The sequence below is a fragment of the Panthera leo genome, chromosome F3, assembly GCF_018350215.1.
Source record: "Panthera leo isolate Ple1 chromosome F3, P.leo_Ple1_pat1.1, whole genome shotgun sequence".
NCBI classification, from domain to species: Eukaryota; Metazoa; Chordata; class Mammalia; order Carnivora; family Felidae; genus Panthera; species Panthera leo.
In genome coordinates this window covers 9,158,730-9,176,050 of record NC_056696.1, presented here as the reverse complement: position 1 = coordinate 9,176,050, position 17,321 = coordinate 9,158,730, and the positions used below count along the sequence as shown (strand labels likewise).

Here is a 17,321-nt window from a genome sequence, read left to right as displayed (position 1 = left end):
ATCCTGTGTTATCCCCTTCCCCTAATAAGGAGGCCCACCCTTTCGCAAAGTTCTGCATAGAGTACCTCCCTTGGTATTGCCAGCCCTAAATGATAAAGAAATCCTGGTCTATTGCTGGCCATTCAGCACCACAGACCCATTTCCAGGAGCCTGTGAAATAAACTTTATCCCTTCCTCCAAAACCTTCACACTTGGCAGAACAGAAATTTATGCTTACTACCTTATCCATCCTCCATCCAAGATTAAGAACAATCTTATATAACGGACAGACAGCATCTTAGCCAACTACATAAAGTGACTGAGATCAAGAGATCAACCCAGTGGCAGAAAGAAAGCTCTCATCATGGTGTTTTGTGATTCAGAAAATGGCACATTTGCTGAAGGCCTAGAACAGCCCCACTATTCTGTAAACCCCCTACAAAGTTGCAAATTTCATGCATGGGAACTGTTAAAACAAATGATGCTTCTATCAATGACTTTGTCCTTCATCTTTCTCCTCAGACTCATCCCTCAGGAGAAATTCACTCAGCACTGTTTCCTAGGTACCTCTGTTCTCCAGGATCATTATGTTAAAATCTTTTATTATAGTTTAAGAACATTCACACCTACTGCCTAAAGGAGTGAGTATCACCTGTGATATATTCCTGAGCTCTTAGATAAAAAAAATTATGTCAAAATTATCAGAGTCATTGAAGTCTTCACTTGATTACAGAAAATCTGAATGTCTTCAAAAAGGTTTCAATGAATACAAATTCATAAGAATTCATGAGCATAAAAGAGACAGGAATGGCTATGAAGGGAAGATGGAATTTAAATCAGGAGACATCAGATTCATTTTAGCTTTTACATTAAAATATAAATTATTTAACCTGTAATTCAGTTTCAACACAGTTATCTACAAACTATAAAATGCAGTGAAGTCCACCCTTCCACATATTCAATAAGCATCCAGTATTTGTGAACAAAAATGTCATTAATATGACATAATGAAGTTGAACATTCATGCTTAAATAACAAGAAAGACAACAAAAACCTGACTTTATTTCATCCCCTCCTTTCTTGCTCTCAGCCTCATTAAGGAGTTCTCATATCATCAAGCTTACATAGTATTTTTAGCCAGGGGATGGGGGGGCAGGTAACAGTTAGAAATCAACCAAATAAAAGTAAAGACAGAAATATGGATGCCATGTTTCATCATTCCATTAAAGATATTACCACACATTCATTATTTGTTCTGTAAGAATCTATAGAGATTCTCAGAGAAAGACATGAAAATTCTTCTTTCAAGGTCTCTTGTCATTACACAATTTCCATAATGACACTTGGCATGATGTGGAATGATGTTGGGAACAGTGGGATCAAACACAGGAGGCAAGAAGTGAGGCAAGACTGTACAATTAATTTGAACACGTAAAGCTCCAGAGTTAGCCGAGTGTCTGGAGACAATGGAAGGAGGATGCTATGTAGTCCAGTCCAAATGTGAAATGAGGCTAGGTTAAAGATTCAGCTGGGAGGCATAGTAGTTCACTCATCTTGGGGAAGCCTCCCATTTTAAACGTTTGTATCTTTATCCATTAAATGGAGATAATTCTACTAATAATTCTATTAATTCTATTAGAAATTTCTATTAATAATTTAATAGAAATATTATTTCTATTAATAATATTATTATTTCTATTAATATTATTACTAAATTAATAATTTCTAATAATTTCTATTCTAATAGAATTAACTCTATTAATTCTATTAATTCTAATAGAAATAATTCTATTTCTCATGTTCAATGAGGAGCAAGTGACATATATGTATAAGATACATAGTTATAAAAACTATCAAGTATTATTATGAATACTATCCTTAAGTCACTGAGCACATGTACCAGGGTCTTCTTAAGTGCAGAAGTCGAACTGAATTCTGATTTCAGAAGACCAAGCATTCAGTGGTAAAGTAAGAAGTAGTAAAAATAACAAGAAGCTTGACCTTTGATCCATCTTATACTCATTGTTTTTTGTCCTTTCTGTACCCTTAGCCTGGTAAGAGCTATAAATATGCGATGAAGTTCTCAGAGCCCAAGCACTGTCAGGGAGACTTCAGATACCGATACTAATCAAGAGGGTCAAGACCAGAAAGGATAGCACACTGAATGTAAGAGATACATGTTCTTGCAGCATTGATCATGGTGGGAAAACATGACAAACTTTCTAAGTTGGAGAGACAAGGCATCTGTGTTCACCGTGGAATGTACTACTTCCCAACCTTGAACAGCCAGGCAGCTCTTTGCCCATATGCCTTCTTGGGAATCTAGAATCTGAAACTTCTTGCCAGGGCTCAGAAGCCAAAGGTGTGAGGTCCTTTCTAAGGATAATGAAAGGATGCTTTCCCAGTGGTTTCATTGATGTACAGGTTCACCTGAGTTAGACGCTTCTGTTATAAAAATGCAAACAATAATGCCAAATGAAGTCATGCCCTACACAGCCTTCTTTCTCAGTGAGGGTTCTGTAAGAGAATTAAGCCCTTCAGAATATAAATAATTATTTTCTCAATTCTCTCAAGGTTGGTAGAGGACTAGCAGCATTCCAAATGCATAGGAGAGAGGTTAATTTATCACATACAATGGCTCCCTCAGGCAATTAGGGCTTAATATTCTCAGAAAATCCAGGTTGAGAGTGCTGCTCTGGACAAAACCTGTCAGCGCATGGAGTGCTATTTTTGGAGCCAGAAGCAATAGCTGTGCTCTGCTTCCCCTGAGAGGAAACAAGGGATTTGGATTAAGTGTAGGCGTAAGGGCTGAAGACCCGTATTTTCAATGATGTGATACCAAAATATATTACTTAAGTAACTTACTTTATGACAAATTCTTTTGTAAAATGGGGGCTCAGAGATGTCTCTGGGACAATTTTTGTGTAGTTTTGCCAGAAGTGATCAAAAAGATGACCTTCAGTCACCCCCACAACATATAGGTTTTCCCCGTTATGAAAAAGTAACGTTCCCATGAAACCTCTCATAAGCCATAATGGCTTAAGGTGAAGAAGCCATTACCACTAATTTATTTGGAAAGTTTTCTGGACATTCCCAGACCCCCAAAATAAGTCTCCTAGGCTTTTCTGATACCTTAGGTCACATTTTGCAAACAGCTACACAAAATAAGTGGAGATAAAGCACAGATGGTCACGGACAGAATTCAAAGCTCTGGTGGCATGATGCTGAAACACTGAATGTAGTTCCTGGGGAAGGCACTAGCCAGCACCACGCTCACTGACTGGGGTAAGCACTGCCTCTATTAAGGGCTTGCTGCAGAAAGGATGCTTAATATTCCAGTTTGGGCCTTTTTTCGTAGAAATGAAAACCATCTTTGGATGTATTTTGGCCAGTAAAAACAGGTACTAGAATATCTCTTTCATAAAAGCAAAGTGGCATAAAGAGAACTTTCTAAACGCAGGGACACCTGTACATGATTAGTGCTAGCAGAGGTTCATCCGGGCTGCTTAGTCTAAGAATTAATACCCTGCCTGTGAGTCTCATTCAAAACATTTTTTAAGGGATTATAACCTGAATGCAAGGCAAAAGCACTTTAGGAGGACAAAAGCATAATCACGGCCATCATGATTGCCATGATCATCTACTCCAGATGCACACGCTAAAAATAAATATATGTGTAGTGATTTGGCCATTGGCCTTAGGTTTCATGCTTTTTAAGGTTTTAAATTGGTTTTTGCTCCTGCTGAGCTTGACCTTTTCCTCTGTGTGACATTCCTTGGTTTACTTATTTCATACATTGATTTTTAAATTTCAATTTTCTAGAATTCTTTTGAGATCGATGAGTAAATTGTAGAAAGGAAAAAGGAAAAACATTTCCCCCTTTAACTGTCCCTTTGCTAAGTGCTGCCAATTCAAGGCACTACAAAGTTAAAATGGACTTTATTTTTCAGAAGCATTTGAACAGGCATATTGATCTTCCGAACCCACTGAACAGTTAGCTCTAAAGAAGAGAAAACTCAATGTAAATTTTCTGGTTCATCTTTTACATGTGCAAGGCTGGGAATGGGGAGCAGGCAAAACAGCCCCCTTGCTGATCCACCTATGAAAGAGAGCTCTCCATACAGGCTTAGTGCAACTGCTCATTCATTCTCTTGTACTCTAGAGAGGGAAACTAGGATGCATTGTGGATTTGTTTACACAAAATCCCTAGGCAAAGTAGGTCTAAGCCTAGACAACTGGATGGATAACTTCTAGCCCAATAACTTTCTTTTATATCCCCCGTGATTTTGTTTTCTCCATACCAAGGGCATCAGACCTCTTGGTTGCCTTCTTCCCGACAAAAGTTCTCAAAGATTTCATGATAAACTGAAAAGACAAAACAAACAAAGGAATGTGCCTTACTTACTGGGAGACAACCCGTATCTATTATCTTAAACTTTGGACTTCAGAAGGTCACATAGACTCAGCAACTGTGGCTGGCTTGCAGCTGTTCCACAGCACCAGCCAGAAATCCTGATCTGAAAACCTAAGTGTATTTGGCTACTGTCAGAGGCACACGTACCACGCCCAAAATAGTTCAAATACTGCAATGTTACAATAATTATTATTTATATGTGCATGTGTCTAACAAAATTATGGAATGTAATCATTTGCAATACTGGTTTGAAGGACTTGTCCTTATATCAACAATACTTCCCCTCCAGATTCCGTAAGCTGTGTGACGTTTACAACTATTATGTCTCCTGGATCTAACTTGACCTGCCATATGTGCACTTGCATGCAAAAAGAAGCCACATTATGATGGTGTTACATGGGGAAAACTGTCTAACCCTATAATCTGTAAAGTGCTTCCTTGCATGTTATGTGCATGTGTAGCACCACGTAATACTAAAAACTAAGTCATATTCGTAAGGAAATGTAGTAAGATTGATTGGATGTGTATATACAATTTGTAATGATATTATTCCATTTTTCATTCACATCTACCAACTTACCCCAGTTCCTAAATGCATTCTGTTTCTTCCAGTGAATGTGGCTGAAGTGTAGCCAGAAAATACTGAGAAAATAGATATAAATGCTAAAAGCATAAATTCACCTAAAAGGCTGGGAAAGATCTCAGTGTCCCTTATGCATGTTTAAACCCTTGCCAGGATGTGTCTTTCATTACAAAGTGCGTTTCTCCTTTAAGCCAACATCCCTTATTACAAAGCACAGTATCATATGCTGTGTAATACATACATCACCAAGGCAACAACAGAGCTATATGTCAAGCAGGGAAAACAGAAATTAACTTCGGACAATTACCTAGCATTACAAAGAAGGAAAGTAAAATATGACATAGTGTAACTAGGTAACACAGGTTGTGTGAATGGAAAAGAGTCCAGGTGAAGGGAATCACAGAGGGGATGCTATTAAAGAGATAGCTGGGGCAAACGTAATTTCAGCTACACAGAACAACTTACTCCACATGTTATATATATAGGAATTTGTATGCATCTTTTTGGAGGGTGGGTGAGTGTTAATGGGATGTTCATGTTTTGTTGTTTTTTTTTTTAATTTTTTTTTCAACGTTTTTTATTTATTTTTGGGACAGAGAGAGACAGAGCATGAACGGGGGAGGGGCAGAGAGAGAGGGAGACACAGAATCGGAAACAGGCTCCAGGCTCCGAGCCATCAGCCCAGAGCCTGACGCGGGGCTCGAACCCACGGACCGCGAGATCGTGACCTGGCTGAAGTCGGACGCTTAACCGACTGCGCCACCCAGGCGCCCCGGGATGTTCATGTTTTTAAAGCACAGGAGTGAAATAATAGAAAAAATATATATTGATCTCTGCCCTGGGTTCCTGACACAGAGCTCCTAAATCCCTTGGCATTTCTCAGGTGAAAGCGTCTTTTGTTCTAATGAGATGACTCTTGATGGGCTCCTGGGTGGGGGCCAGTCACCAGAAAGACCAAGCCATGATTAAAAGCTTTGAATTTTCAGTCCCATCCCCCATTCTCTGGGCGGGAGGGCCTGGAAATGGAGTTAATGATCCACCATGCCTAGGTGACGAAACCCTCATAAAACCCCCAGAAGTAAGGGGTTCAGAGAGCTTCTAGGTTAGTGAACAGATCTACCTGCCAAGAAGATAGCACATCTCAACTCCAAGGGGACAGGGTTTTCTGCTCTTAGGACCCTTCCAAACCTATGTATCTGTTCACATGGTTATTCATCTGTATCCTTTCCCATAGCATATTTTTTATTATATAATAAACCAGTAAATGTATTTATCTGAGCTCTGTAAGCTTTCCTAGCAAATAATTAAATCCAAGGAGGGGAAGGATCAAGGGTCAAAAGTTGTGGGTAACCTTGGGACCTACTACTTGTCAACATCTAAGGTGGGGACAGCCTCATGGGACTGAGCCCTTACTTAAGCTGTGGGGTCTGCACTAACTCCAGTGAGTGTCACAGTTGAATTGAATTGTAGGACACCCAGCTGGTGTCTTAAATAATTGGTGTGGAAAAAAGCCCACATAACTGGTGTTAGAAGTGTTGTGAGTGCGGTAGCAGTGTGAGGGTAAACAAGAACCACTCGGAAGTAAATGGTTTTCCCTATAATACACAAGTCTACATTTCAGTGATGACTTTAAAATGCGCCCTGTGACATGCATACACATACACATGCATGTATATGTACATGCTTTTCTATGTATATAACATTTTCCAACCCACCCATGCTGGAATTTCACTGAGGTCTTCGATTTCTGACAATCCCTCCCTGCCCCCACCTCAACACACACACCTTTTTGCATCTGATCCCTTTTCTCTTGCTACTAATGCCACCATGAACATTACTATCCCACTCATATGCAGCTACAGATTCCTGATTACTCTCCCATTTCCAGCCACCGCTTCCCCTAATCATTTCTTTCTGGATAATCCTGCCAGATCAACGTTTCAGAAGCATAGGTCAAAGCAAGCCAGTGGGTTCGTTATATGTAGCCCTACCACTAACTACACACTTAAAAATCTCTGGCGGGCCTGGGTGGCTCAGATGGTTAAGCATCTGACTTTGGCTCAGGTCATGATCTAGTGGTTTCTGGGTTCAAGCCCCGTGTCGGACTCTGTGCTGACAGCTCAGAGCCTGGAGCCTGCTTTGGATTCTGTGTCTCTCTCTCTGCCCCTCCCCTGCTCTCACTCTCTCTCTCTCTCTCTCTCTCTCTCGCTCTAAATAATAAACAAAAATTTTTAAAAAATTAAAAAAAAAACTTTAATGGCTCCACATCACATACTGACTTAAGTCTGACTTAAAATTTCTATTATGTTTCTTACCTCTAAGTGTTTGGGATTTGACATACTGTCTCTAACATGTGGTATTAATTAATTTTTTGTAATTAATAATTTTATTATTAATATTAATTTTATTAATTAATCAGCATAATTTGAAAATAATTACTAATAAAAATTAGTTTGTAATTAATTTGATTAATTCAGAAAATTAAACAAGGAGGCCATTAGATCTAAGTGGCTCTAATACTTTGGTGGCCTATATAAGCAAACTACAACCTTAGCCTGTAAATATCTCAATGTTAAGAAATTGAAACCTAAGGGGGCACCTGGGTGTCTCAGTCAGTTAAACGTCCGACCTCGGCTCAGGTCATGATCTCACAGCTCATGAGTTCAAGCCCCACATCAGGCTCTACGCTGACAGCTCGAGTCTGGAGCCCGCTTCAGATTCTTTGTCTCCCTCTCTCTCTACCCCTCCCTCACTCATTCTCTGTCTCTCTCTGTCTCTCAAAAATAAATAAACATTAAAAAAATTTTAAAAAAAGAAATTGAAACTAAGGCCAACCAATAACAGTCAGCCAACTACACTCTTCCAAATAAGGCAAATACTAAGGACAACCAATCATAAACAGCCAAGTATGCCTGAAGCTATAACCCATCAATTTCCTTTCTTTGATTCTATATCTTCTCTAGATAAGACTTTCCCAGCTCCCATCTCCAGAATGCTGCTAACCAGTTCTGGTTTGGTAATGGCCTATTGGAATCAATTTTTGCTCAGATAAATCTTAACATTTTTAACATTCCTCACTTTATCTTTTAACAAAATATACTCAGTCTATTTTTGTTTAGTCCTTCATTGTTTCATTGTTTGTCTAATCAAATGTCTATTGAATAAACAGGGAGGACCTTAATGGGAATTATAGCTAAGGGCGCTCCAACAAGAAACATATAAAGTACATTCAAAACCACGTCTTCATGAGCTATAATGCTTACTGGATTAATATTGAGTATCAGGAGGTTCTAGAACATCTAACTCGGCTTGATATGAAAGAAGGGGAAAGTGACATTTATTGTACACCAAATATGAGCCAAGTACCCCAAAAACATTTAATTACATATTCATAACAATTGTAAATTAGGTATTATTGAATATGATTAAATATAAGGTGATAACCCCCCAATAATTATCTATCAGAAAAGATGGGGCATATTTACACATGAAGTTTTACCAAGTTTCTGATAACGTGGAGATAACATGTGCTCCACAAAACATTGTCACTTGGATGCTAGCTCAGTCAGTGACACTTTCAGATACTTATAAAGGTTATGTACTGGGATTAATTTTTAAAAGAGGCAAATTCACTTAACATACATTTAATAATTATGTACAACTTCAAATATCAGATATTGTAAACAAACTCTGAATGAGTGTATTTTCAACAAATACACCAAGCAATAACTTTTTCCAAAGTATAAATATTCACCACAAGTCAGATGAGTGGGTGAGTGGGGGATAGTCTGGCTCAAAATTTGCCATATATGGTTTTGTCTTTACGCTACTGAGGAGAAAAGAGGCTCAGCAGGTTGGGACCTACCCAACAATACACAGCTGTGAATCAATCTGCATGGAAACACTAAACCACAGTGATGTTGAACCACTGACAATGATTTCCCCCTTTGTCAAGTGTAAATCCCACAGGGACCCCAAGATAATCTGAAACAGCCCCACTGAGAATCATCAATTTCTTCAAGTCTCCACCAGTCAAGAAAAGCTTGTGAACTTTACTTTTTGTAGCCAGAATAAAGAAAACAATGCCTTTGGTTTTCATTGTCTTAAAGAAAAAAATAAAAATTAAATAAAATTTTAAAACTGTTACCTGCTTCCTTAACATTTTGATACCTTCATGGATATACAACTTTGGGAACTAGAATTAAGAAATATATGACCCTCGTCCAACAGAACCAGGTGGAAGTCTCAGTTCTGTCATTTGTTGAACGATTTTAGGAAAGTACAGTTCACCCTTGGATAACATGTGGGTTATAGACACTGCCCCACACCCCCACTAAACACAGATGAAAATCCACATATAACTTTTGATCCCCCCCCAAACTTAACTATTAATAGCCTACTGCAGACCAGAAGCCTTACTGATAACATTGTTTATAACACATATTTTGTGAGTTATCTATATTATATCCTGATTCTTACAATAAAGTGAGCTAGTGAGAAGAAACCGTTACTAAGAAAATCATAAGGAACAGAAAAATACATTTATAGTCCTGTATTTACTGAAAAAAAAATCTGCATATAGGTGGATATACACAGTTCTAACCCATGTTGTTCAAAGATCAACTGTAATTTATTTTTTTTTAAAGATCAACTGTAATTTAACGTCTCTGAGCCTTAATCTCCTTCCCCATAAAATGAGAATTCTAATTCCTTGATGAAACACATGCTTTTCAACTCAACATTTGTTCCCCCTCCCTCTTCCCCCATAAACCCTGACATGACACTATTTCCAAAAGCACCTACTCTGAAGTGAAACTACCCTATTTTCTGAGCGGCTATTGTGACTCTATTCCCTTTTAAAACTGTGCCCTATAGGGTTAATGAGGTTAAAACCAGCAGAACATTTAAAGCTTGTTTTTCAGAGAACTGTTTTTCCCTAATCAGTTATTGTTTCTTTTCAGACCCCATGAACAAATCTACTAGCTCTCTCTGCAGAAGCTTGCACTCAAGGTCAACTGATTCCAGCCTATGAACAAGCAAGTCCTGCATACCTCACCTGAGATAAAAAGCCTAAGATCCCATCCATTTTATAGACTCTCAGGCCACACCCATAGTCCCTTCCCCTTGTACAGCACTTACCTCTGCTTCATTATAATGTTAAAGTCCCCACTATAGGGGGAGCACAAGGTTCACTAACATATCATACGATGCACATATAGGCATGTTTTCTAAGTATGCCTGCACAACCTTATGCCCATCTTTACATGCGATGACAAAGTTCCCCTTTCTAAATATTCATCCAAAACCCTAAACAAAAAGAACCTCCTCACCCCTGCTCAGGGAGTCACAACCTTATGCCCATCTTTACATGCGATGACAAAGTTCCCCTTTCTAAATATTCATCCAAAACCCTAAACAAAAAGAACCTCCTCACCCCTGCTCAGGGAGTCACGGCTTTGGAAATTATTCCCCATGATCTCCTATTTGCTGCAAATAAAGATTAGTTTGTGTGACAACCCTCCTGGTGTATTTTCCCCCTGTAACTCCCCAAGGAGCGAGTGCACATTAGTTCAGTTACACTTTTATCTCACACTCTGTATTACATTATAGTCATCTGTATACATCTCTTATTTGTTCTGTCCCCTTTTAATGGGGATAAATAGTTGAGGATAAATACTGGTTTAATTACATCTGTATGTGTATCCTGAACAGTACCTTCTGAGAGACTGAATACACAAAGAGAAAATAGCCAGACCACACACGACAATGGAACGCTGCCCCACAACCTCTTCAATCAACCCAGGAAGCCAAAATCACAACATCACAGTGATCCCAGAGTTAGGACCTTGGTAATGACTATTGGCTTCCTCAATTTTTGCTCCTGCTTCTATCTCAGGATCAACCAGAGAAAGCTAAATGTGCTCCCTCAACCAATCATCTAAGATGCTCACCTACAACTTCCCACTTCAAACTCAGCAATGCCTTACTGCTCAGTTAAAAGCTATGGGTATAAAATTAACAGGATTTCTTCCAGGATACATTTACCCTCCTATTAAATAAATATCAGTTCATTTTTTCAAAAATCCACTTACCTACCATTGAGGGTCCTGAATACTAATTCTCAAATGGAGAGGCGAGAACAAGGGCACTGGCAGTGAATTCAGGCCCTAGTGGGGAAAAATGATTGTTTCTCCCCACTGGATTTGTATTGTGTGGCTCAGGCTTACTTCTTTTCTTCTCGCCAGCCCTGGACACTTGTTTTGGATCAGTATCCTTGGGGAGTATGAACATTGTTCTGCCGTTAAAGGGCCATCTTTTTGTATCTTCGTGGTTGGTGTTAGTATCGACAGACATGGAGGTGATAAATATGTCCTGTCTAGGAAATCTGTGCTCTTAGAAAGTAGAGTTATATGAAACCAAATGTTATGTGACATACACTTAGACTGCTCTAAAATTCTCATTATATGTGCAATTTTTAAGTTTTTACTGCAGAAAAAATTAAATAGACACAAATAAACAGAATACATTGGACCCTTGTGTACTCATCACTCAGCTGTAGCAATCATCAATTTATTACGCCAACTTATGTTTTAAAAGGAATATAAACTCCCTCTACAAACAGTATTATTTAAGAAAATGTATATTGATTTTTCAGTTAGGGTGACTTTCTCACATAAGAAGTAACTGGGCTCCTGTGTCACAGTTTGGCTGCTGGCCTCCTACCACTGCGGATACTTTGGCATCAGATGTGATCTTATTTAATAAGCAAAAGAGAACAGTTCATATACTAATAAAGTAAAATTTATACTCTACTTTTATATACATTCATAGATAACATAATTTTTATTAACTCCTTTGTACAGATGATGGAAATAAGGGTCTGGAAAGCCAAGGGACAGACCCAAGGATAGACTCAAGGTTACACACTGGTAAAAAGTGGACCTTCTCGTGAGGCACACTTGTAGAACAGGACAATACGGAATAATATTTCCAAAAATATACACTGCCAAAAAGAAAAATGAACGTCATTTTTTTCTTCAAATAAAATATAAATGTTTTTGTAATACAGTCCCCTCTCGGGGAAATTTGGGGGAAAAGATTTATACCACCCTGAAAATTTTTCACTTGCTTGCATACAATGACCGCAATCCTTTGCATTTCAACCAAGACCTTGAAATGTTCTCACTTTAAGTTCTGCTTGTCTTCTGACATTCCCTGGAATTGCTGCTAGGATTAATATAATTTTGAAACTACACAATCCACGTCATTCAATCTCTATGACAGTTGTTAAAACAAATGTGTAATGATTCTCTCAAAATGCCTCACTAAAGTAGCTGGTATTTATTGTGAATCTACCATGTTGAAAGGTTAAATGCTTATTGTGGTCTGTGGTTTGTGACAGGAAAGGAGGTGAAGAATGACTTTCCCAGAGAAGGGGTTTTTCAACTTATGCTTTTAGCCCTGAGTACAAATCAGAGACAATGAGTGGAGGGACATAGCCAAACCATGGGCGACAAGGCTTTGGATGAACTGGACCAGAACAGAAAGTTTGTCGGGCATTATCTGTAGGATTAAATTGAAGAGTGTTACACAGAAGCTTGAGTGGAAACCTGACAAGGGTGACAGAGAGAAAACCGTAGGAAAAAGAAAAGCTGCAATATAATTCAAATCTGGATAATCTAAGGTCTTGATGGAGAAGCCAACAAAGACAGAAAGGACCTTGGGCAAGAAAACAGGTAATGGCTATGGGAATGATAGCCAGCACTGTAGAGAATCAAAACAGCACAAGGTTGAATCCAAGCCAAGGCTGGGCTAATATGACCATTTCTAAGAGTGATAAAGATTCTCTACTGCAAAGGCTTTCACAATTTTTCAGCAACCCGTCCAGTAAGATAAACATTTTCCATTGTGACTCAGTACAAACATGCATATTCCTACATACATAGATTTAACTGAAACAAAAGGTTCACAAACCAACACTTACCTTACCCTACTCTCTGGTATTTTCCATTCTATTCCATCATATTAAAATAAAAATACTGGTTACTACTTTCTCAGTTGCTTTCACAACCTACTAATGGAACGCAATTCAACAGGCAGTTTGTAAAATGCTACTCCACTGAGTGCATTCCATGAAGAAGTAAATATAAGCATGCAGTTTCCATCCTTAAGATCCAATCACAAAAATTAAACAAATAAAAAAAAACTACTTGCCCTCCTCTGCCACTGTCTTATCTCATTTCATTTAAAGCTAAACCTCTTGCCTTCTAGAAAGAGCTAACACAGCAGTCTTTAAACTTTCTGATCACAGGACCCCTTCATATTTTTAAAAATTATTAAGAATCCTAAAGAGTTTGTGATCTATTAATATTTACCATTTTTGAAATTAAAACTGAATAACCTAAAATATGTATGTGTGTGTGTATATATATATATATATACACACATATATATATATATATACTTGTTTCATCAAAATTATAATAAATCCATTACAAGTTAACATGTTTGTCAAAAACATAACTATATTTCCCAAGACATATTTAGCAAAGGGAATGGGATTATTTTACACTTCTGCAAATCTTTTCTAAAATTTTTTTTTTTTTAACGTTTATTTATTTTTGAGACAGAGAGAGATAGAGCATGAACGGGGGCGGGGCAGAGAGAGAGGAAGACACAGAATCGGAAGCAGGCTCCAGGCTCTGAGCCATCAGCCCAGAGCCTGATGCGGGGCTCAAACTCACCGACCGCGAGATCGTGACCTGAGCTGAAGTCGGACACTTAACCGACTGAGCCACCCAGGCGCCCCTGCAAATCTTTTCAAATTTGGCTGAGGAGAAGATAGCTGGATTTTCATATCTATGCTGCAATCTGTTACAATACATATATATACTTTTCTAGATATTAGTGTTTTTATTTTTTTTAATTTTTTATTAAGTTTTTAATTTTAATCCCAGTTGGCTGACATACAGTGTTATATTAATTTCAGGTATACAATATAGTGGTTCAACAATTCCATACATCACCCAGTGCCCATCACAAGTGTGCTCCTTAAACTCCATCACCTATTTCACCCATCCCCCCCATCCTCCTCCCCACTAGTGACCATCAATATATTTTTTGGTTGCATAAAATCTGGCCTCACACAGAAAATACTTTGAAAATGAACAGGTATTTTAATAGCCTTTTTATACAATTGAGGATACTCTGACACTGCACCAAACACTATAGGTAGTAGTTTCTTAATGGTTAGTTGAGCTATAGAATCTGAAGCCTTATCAGTGAACTTTTCATTCTCTATTACATTAAAATCCATTGGTCTATGTTGTACTTTGAATGGATCTTTTACCCAGGAAAATACTGCCAGTGGTTGTTTGGAAAATATTGGTTCACTGAGTTAGGAAGATCTCTCAAATACGGACACATTTCATGATACAATATCAAAAATGGCACTTGTTAATATCACCTCTGATCCACTGAGAAGCCTTAACTATGGGAAGCTGCCAGATTCACCATGCATGACAATTACACATTTTCCAGAATCCTTTCATGTGAAAGCCTGAACTTTGTCTATGGGCAACTAACATTGTCAGTTGTTTTCCTTGAATTGAATTGAATTGAATTGAATTGAATTGAATTTCTGCATTTTGTTCATTAAAAATGAATGAACAAGTCTTCCAAATACTCGTGTCTGAAACAACAGAGTTTGTCCTTTGGCCATTCTTTCCAGTAACAATGGTGTTCCACTCAAAGGACACTAGGTCATCTTGCCCCTCAAAGAGTGGCACAGTGCTGTTCCCAGAGACAACATCGTACTCAGGTAGGCAGTCATCACCTCCTCAAAGCCATCTTCCACATTGTGGGTAGAGTGATGTGAGTGAATTCAATTATTTTGCTTTTACTGAAAATGTTTTGCTGTTTCTCCCTTGTCTTTAGGCTTAAGCTCAAAGTGCTTGGCACTGTATGAGGTCCTCCCCATACTGAAATTCTCATCTCTTTTCCTTCCCACATTACCGTTTTCAGTCATTTTCCCAAGTGAGCTGTCCTCATGCCTCTGAGCCTTGGGACAGCCTGCCTACCTGGGAAAATTCTGCTTATCCTGCAAGATTTTTCTCGAGGGTCCATAGCTGCAAAACACCTTCTCTCATGCACATTGCTCTCTATATACCTCTATTATAGTCCTTATCACTGGATATTGCATTTGTCATCTATTTGTCTCTCCATTAGACTATGAATTTCTTACGGATCAAAATTGTATCTTGTACAGAAATCTTTTCACCTAGGATACATTATATGTCAGAAATACACTTGTTGAATGAGTGAGTGAATGGGCCAGAGATCCCTTGGATTCCCTTATACTTCCTGTTCATGGGCAGAACTAGTCTCAGACCTAGAAACACATGGGCCTGTAAGCAGAAGTGAATAAGGACAGCAGGCTTAGCACAAAGGGGCTATTCCAGACACCACAGCAGCAGGTGATGGAGTCTGGTGCCCACATAGAGGATCTGGAGTACAGGTGTACCAGTTCAGCACATTTTAAACAGATTTAGTAAGCCTACTTCCTACCACTTTGAATTTGGAGGAAAGACTGACTAGAGGCCAAGCTTCTATACACACTGAGATCCCAGGAGAAGGCTGTGATCCCAGGAGAATGTGTCTCCCTCCTGACTCTAAAGGATACCCAGAGTGCAGAATACTAGTGATTTGGACAGTTCATAGATGATATCAGGAAGCAGGATTCAGAGCCAAACTGTTTGTGGAATGTTGGGTAAAAAAAAAAAAAAAAAAAAAAAAGTTCTGAACAGATGTCTCCAATATAAGGCTTCCAGAAGTCTCGCTTTTCCAACGGCACCAAGATCCCTAAGAGAGGATTGTGGTATGCAGTGCTTCCAAAACAGTGGGGCTGCAGAACCATGTTTTATAGGAGAATATCAGAAACTAATGCTCAGTAGAAGACACTTGGAATGACCCTGAGGCATGCAAGGGTCTAGGTTTCAGTAATGAAAGAACAACAAAGGAAAAGGAACATAACACAACTCCCCCAGGAAGTGGCAACAAGAAAACTGTCATTTGAAAATTTGTCCAGAAATGAATCCTGGAACTGATGCGGCCATACATCAAATGTAACAAACTATGGTTTGACTTTCCAATGGAAAAATCTGGGGGAAAAACTAATTGTATGAAAGCTTCTAGAAGACCATACTACTCTAAATATCTAGTTAGAATCCACTTGTAACTTTGAGGTTTACAGAAGACAGACAAAGCGGGGGTTCTCCTGTGTTATCACTGCCAACTTGCTTTCTAAAAGTAATGAATTATCAAGCTCTGTCGCAAGATTCCTTTACTACTTTTTAAAAAATCCCTTATAGTGTTGCCTTTAGCAAAGTCTGTGCTATGCACACAGTTGGCACCAACAGTGACCTTGGTCAATGGAGTCACACTAAAGTAATCCAACGACTTGGCACTTCTTCATCCTGCTGGCAAGAGGCACAGAGTGAAGAATGGAATCAATAAGTGATCTTCAGCTAGCACTTGTACCTTCTGCTTAGTATTCTTCCTGTTCTTCACCATTCAAATGCCTAACGCTCATGTGGTGCTCAATAAACAATTGTTAAGTGACTGAACAAATGCTGAAAAGCTCCTGCTTTTGTGTGACCAGCTCGGCATGGTTGCTCTCATGAGTGCACATGAACCCCTGAGGACATGAATGAATGAATGAATGAATGAATGAATGAATAAATAAATAAATAAATAAATAAATAAATAAATAAATAAAGGGTAGCCTCAATCAGGCTCTGAGACTCACCCATAGCCTTCCCTACTGTGATCTCCAGGTCCCGAAGTTCTGTTAACACCCATGGCTCTGAGATCTTAAATCTAATGCAGTCCAGCAGCTCCCTTCTCCTTCCCATGCCCCCATTTTTAATAAATATTTATCTATTTTTAGAGAGAGCGAGAAGGGTGGGGCAGAGAGAGGGAGAGAGAAAGAATCCCAAGCAGGCTCCATGCTCAGCACAGATCCTGATGCAGGGTTCTGTCTCACAACCATGAGATCATGACCTGAGGCAAAATCAAGAGCTGGATTCTTAATTGACTGGGCCACCCAGACACCCCTATTTCTCCATTATTTTAACCAGCCTCTATATGTGACTGATTCTGTCTCATCAATGGCTCTCCAAACCACCTGCTCCTTTCTGTCAATGGAACAACTTCCCTGGTTCAGACAATGACAGCTGGACTAATCTGAGAGAATGCCCTTCCCTCTACCGATAATCCCCTACTCCCTGGCAAGTGTATTCTCCCTAAAAAAAAAAGAAAAAAAAGAAAAAATCCACAACCCATCAA

The 17,321-nt window shown here is 38.8% G+C and overlaps 1 protein-coding gene across 9 annotated transcripts in view; it reads right to left on the bottom strand.

Annotated features, from left to right (window-relative positions):
• The window catches only part of RGS7 (regulator of G protein signaling 7), a 515,497-nt gene that overhangs the window by 276,388 nt on the left and 221,788 nt on the right, over positions 1–17,321 (bottom strand). Inside the window, exon 1 of one of the 9 annotated variants that reach the window (XM_042925202.1) lies at positions 4,974–5,042. The exons of the other annotated variants lie outside the window; for them this stretch is intronic. Coding sequence (XP_042781136.1) covers positions 4,974–4,991 — 18 coding nt within the window. The 5' untranslated portion in view covers positions 4,992–5,042. Of the gene's footprint in view, positions 1–4,973; positions 5,043–17,321 lie in introns of those variants that run through there. 9 annotated transcript variants of the gene reach the window in all.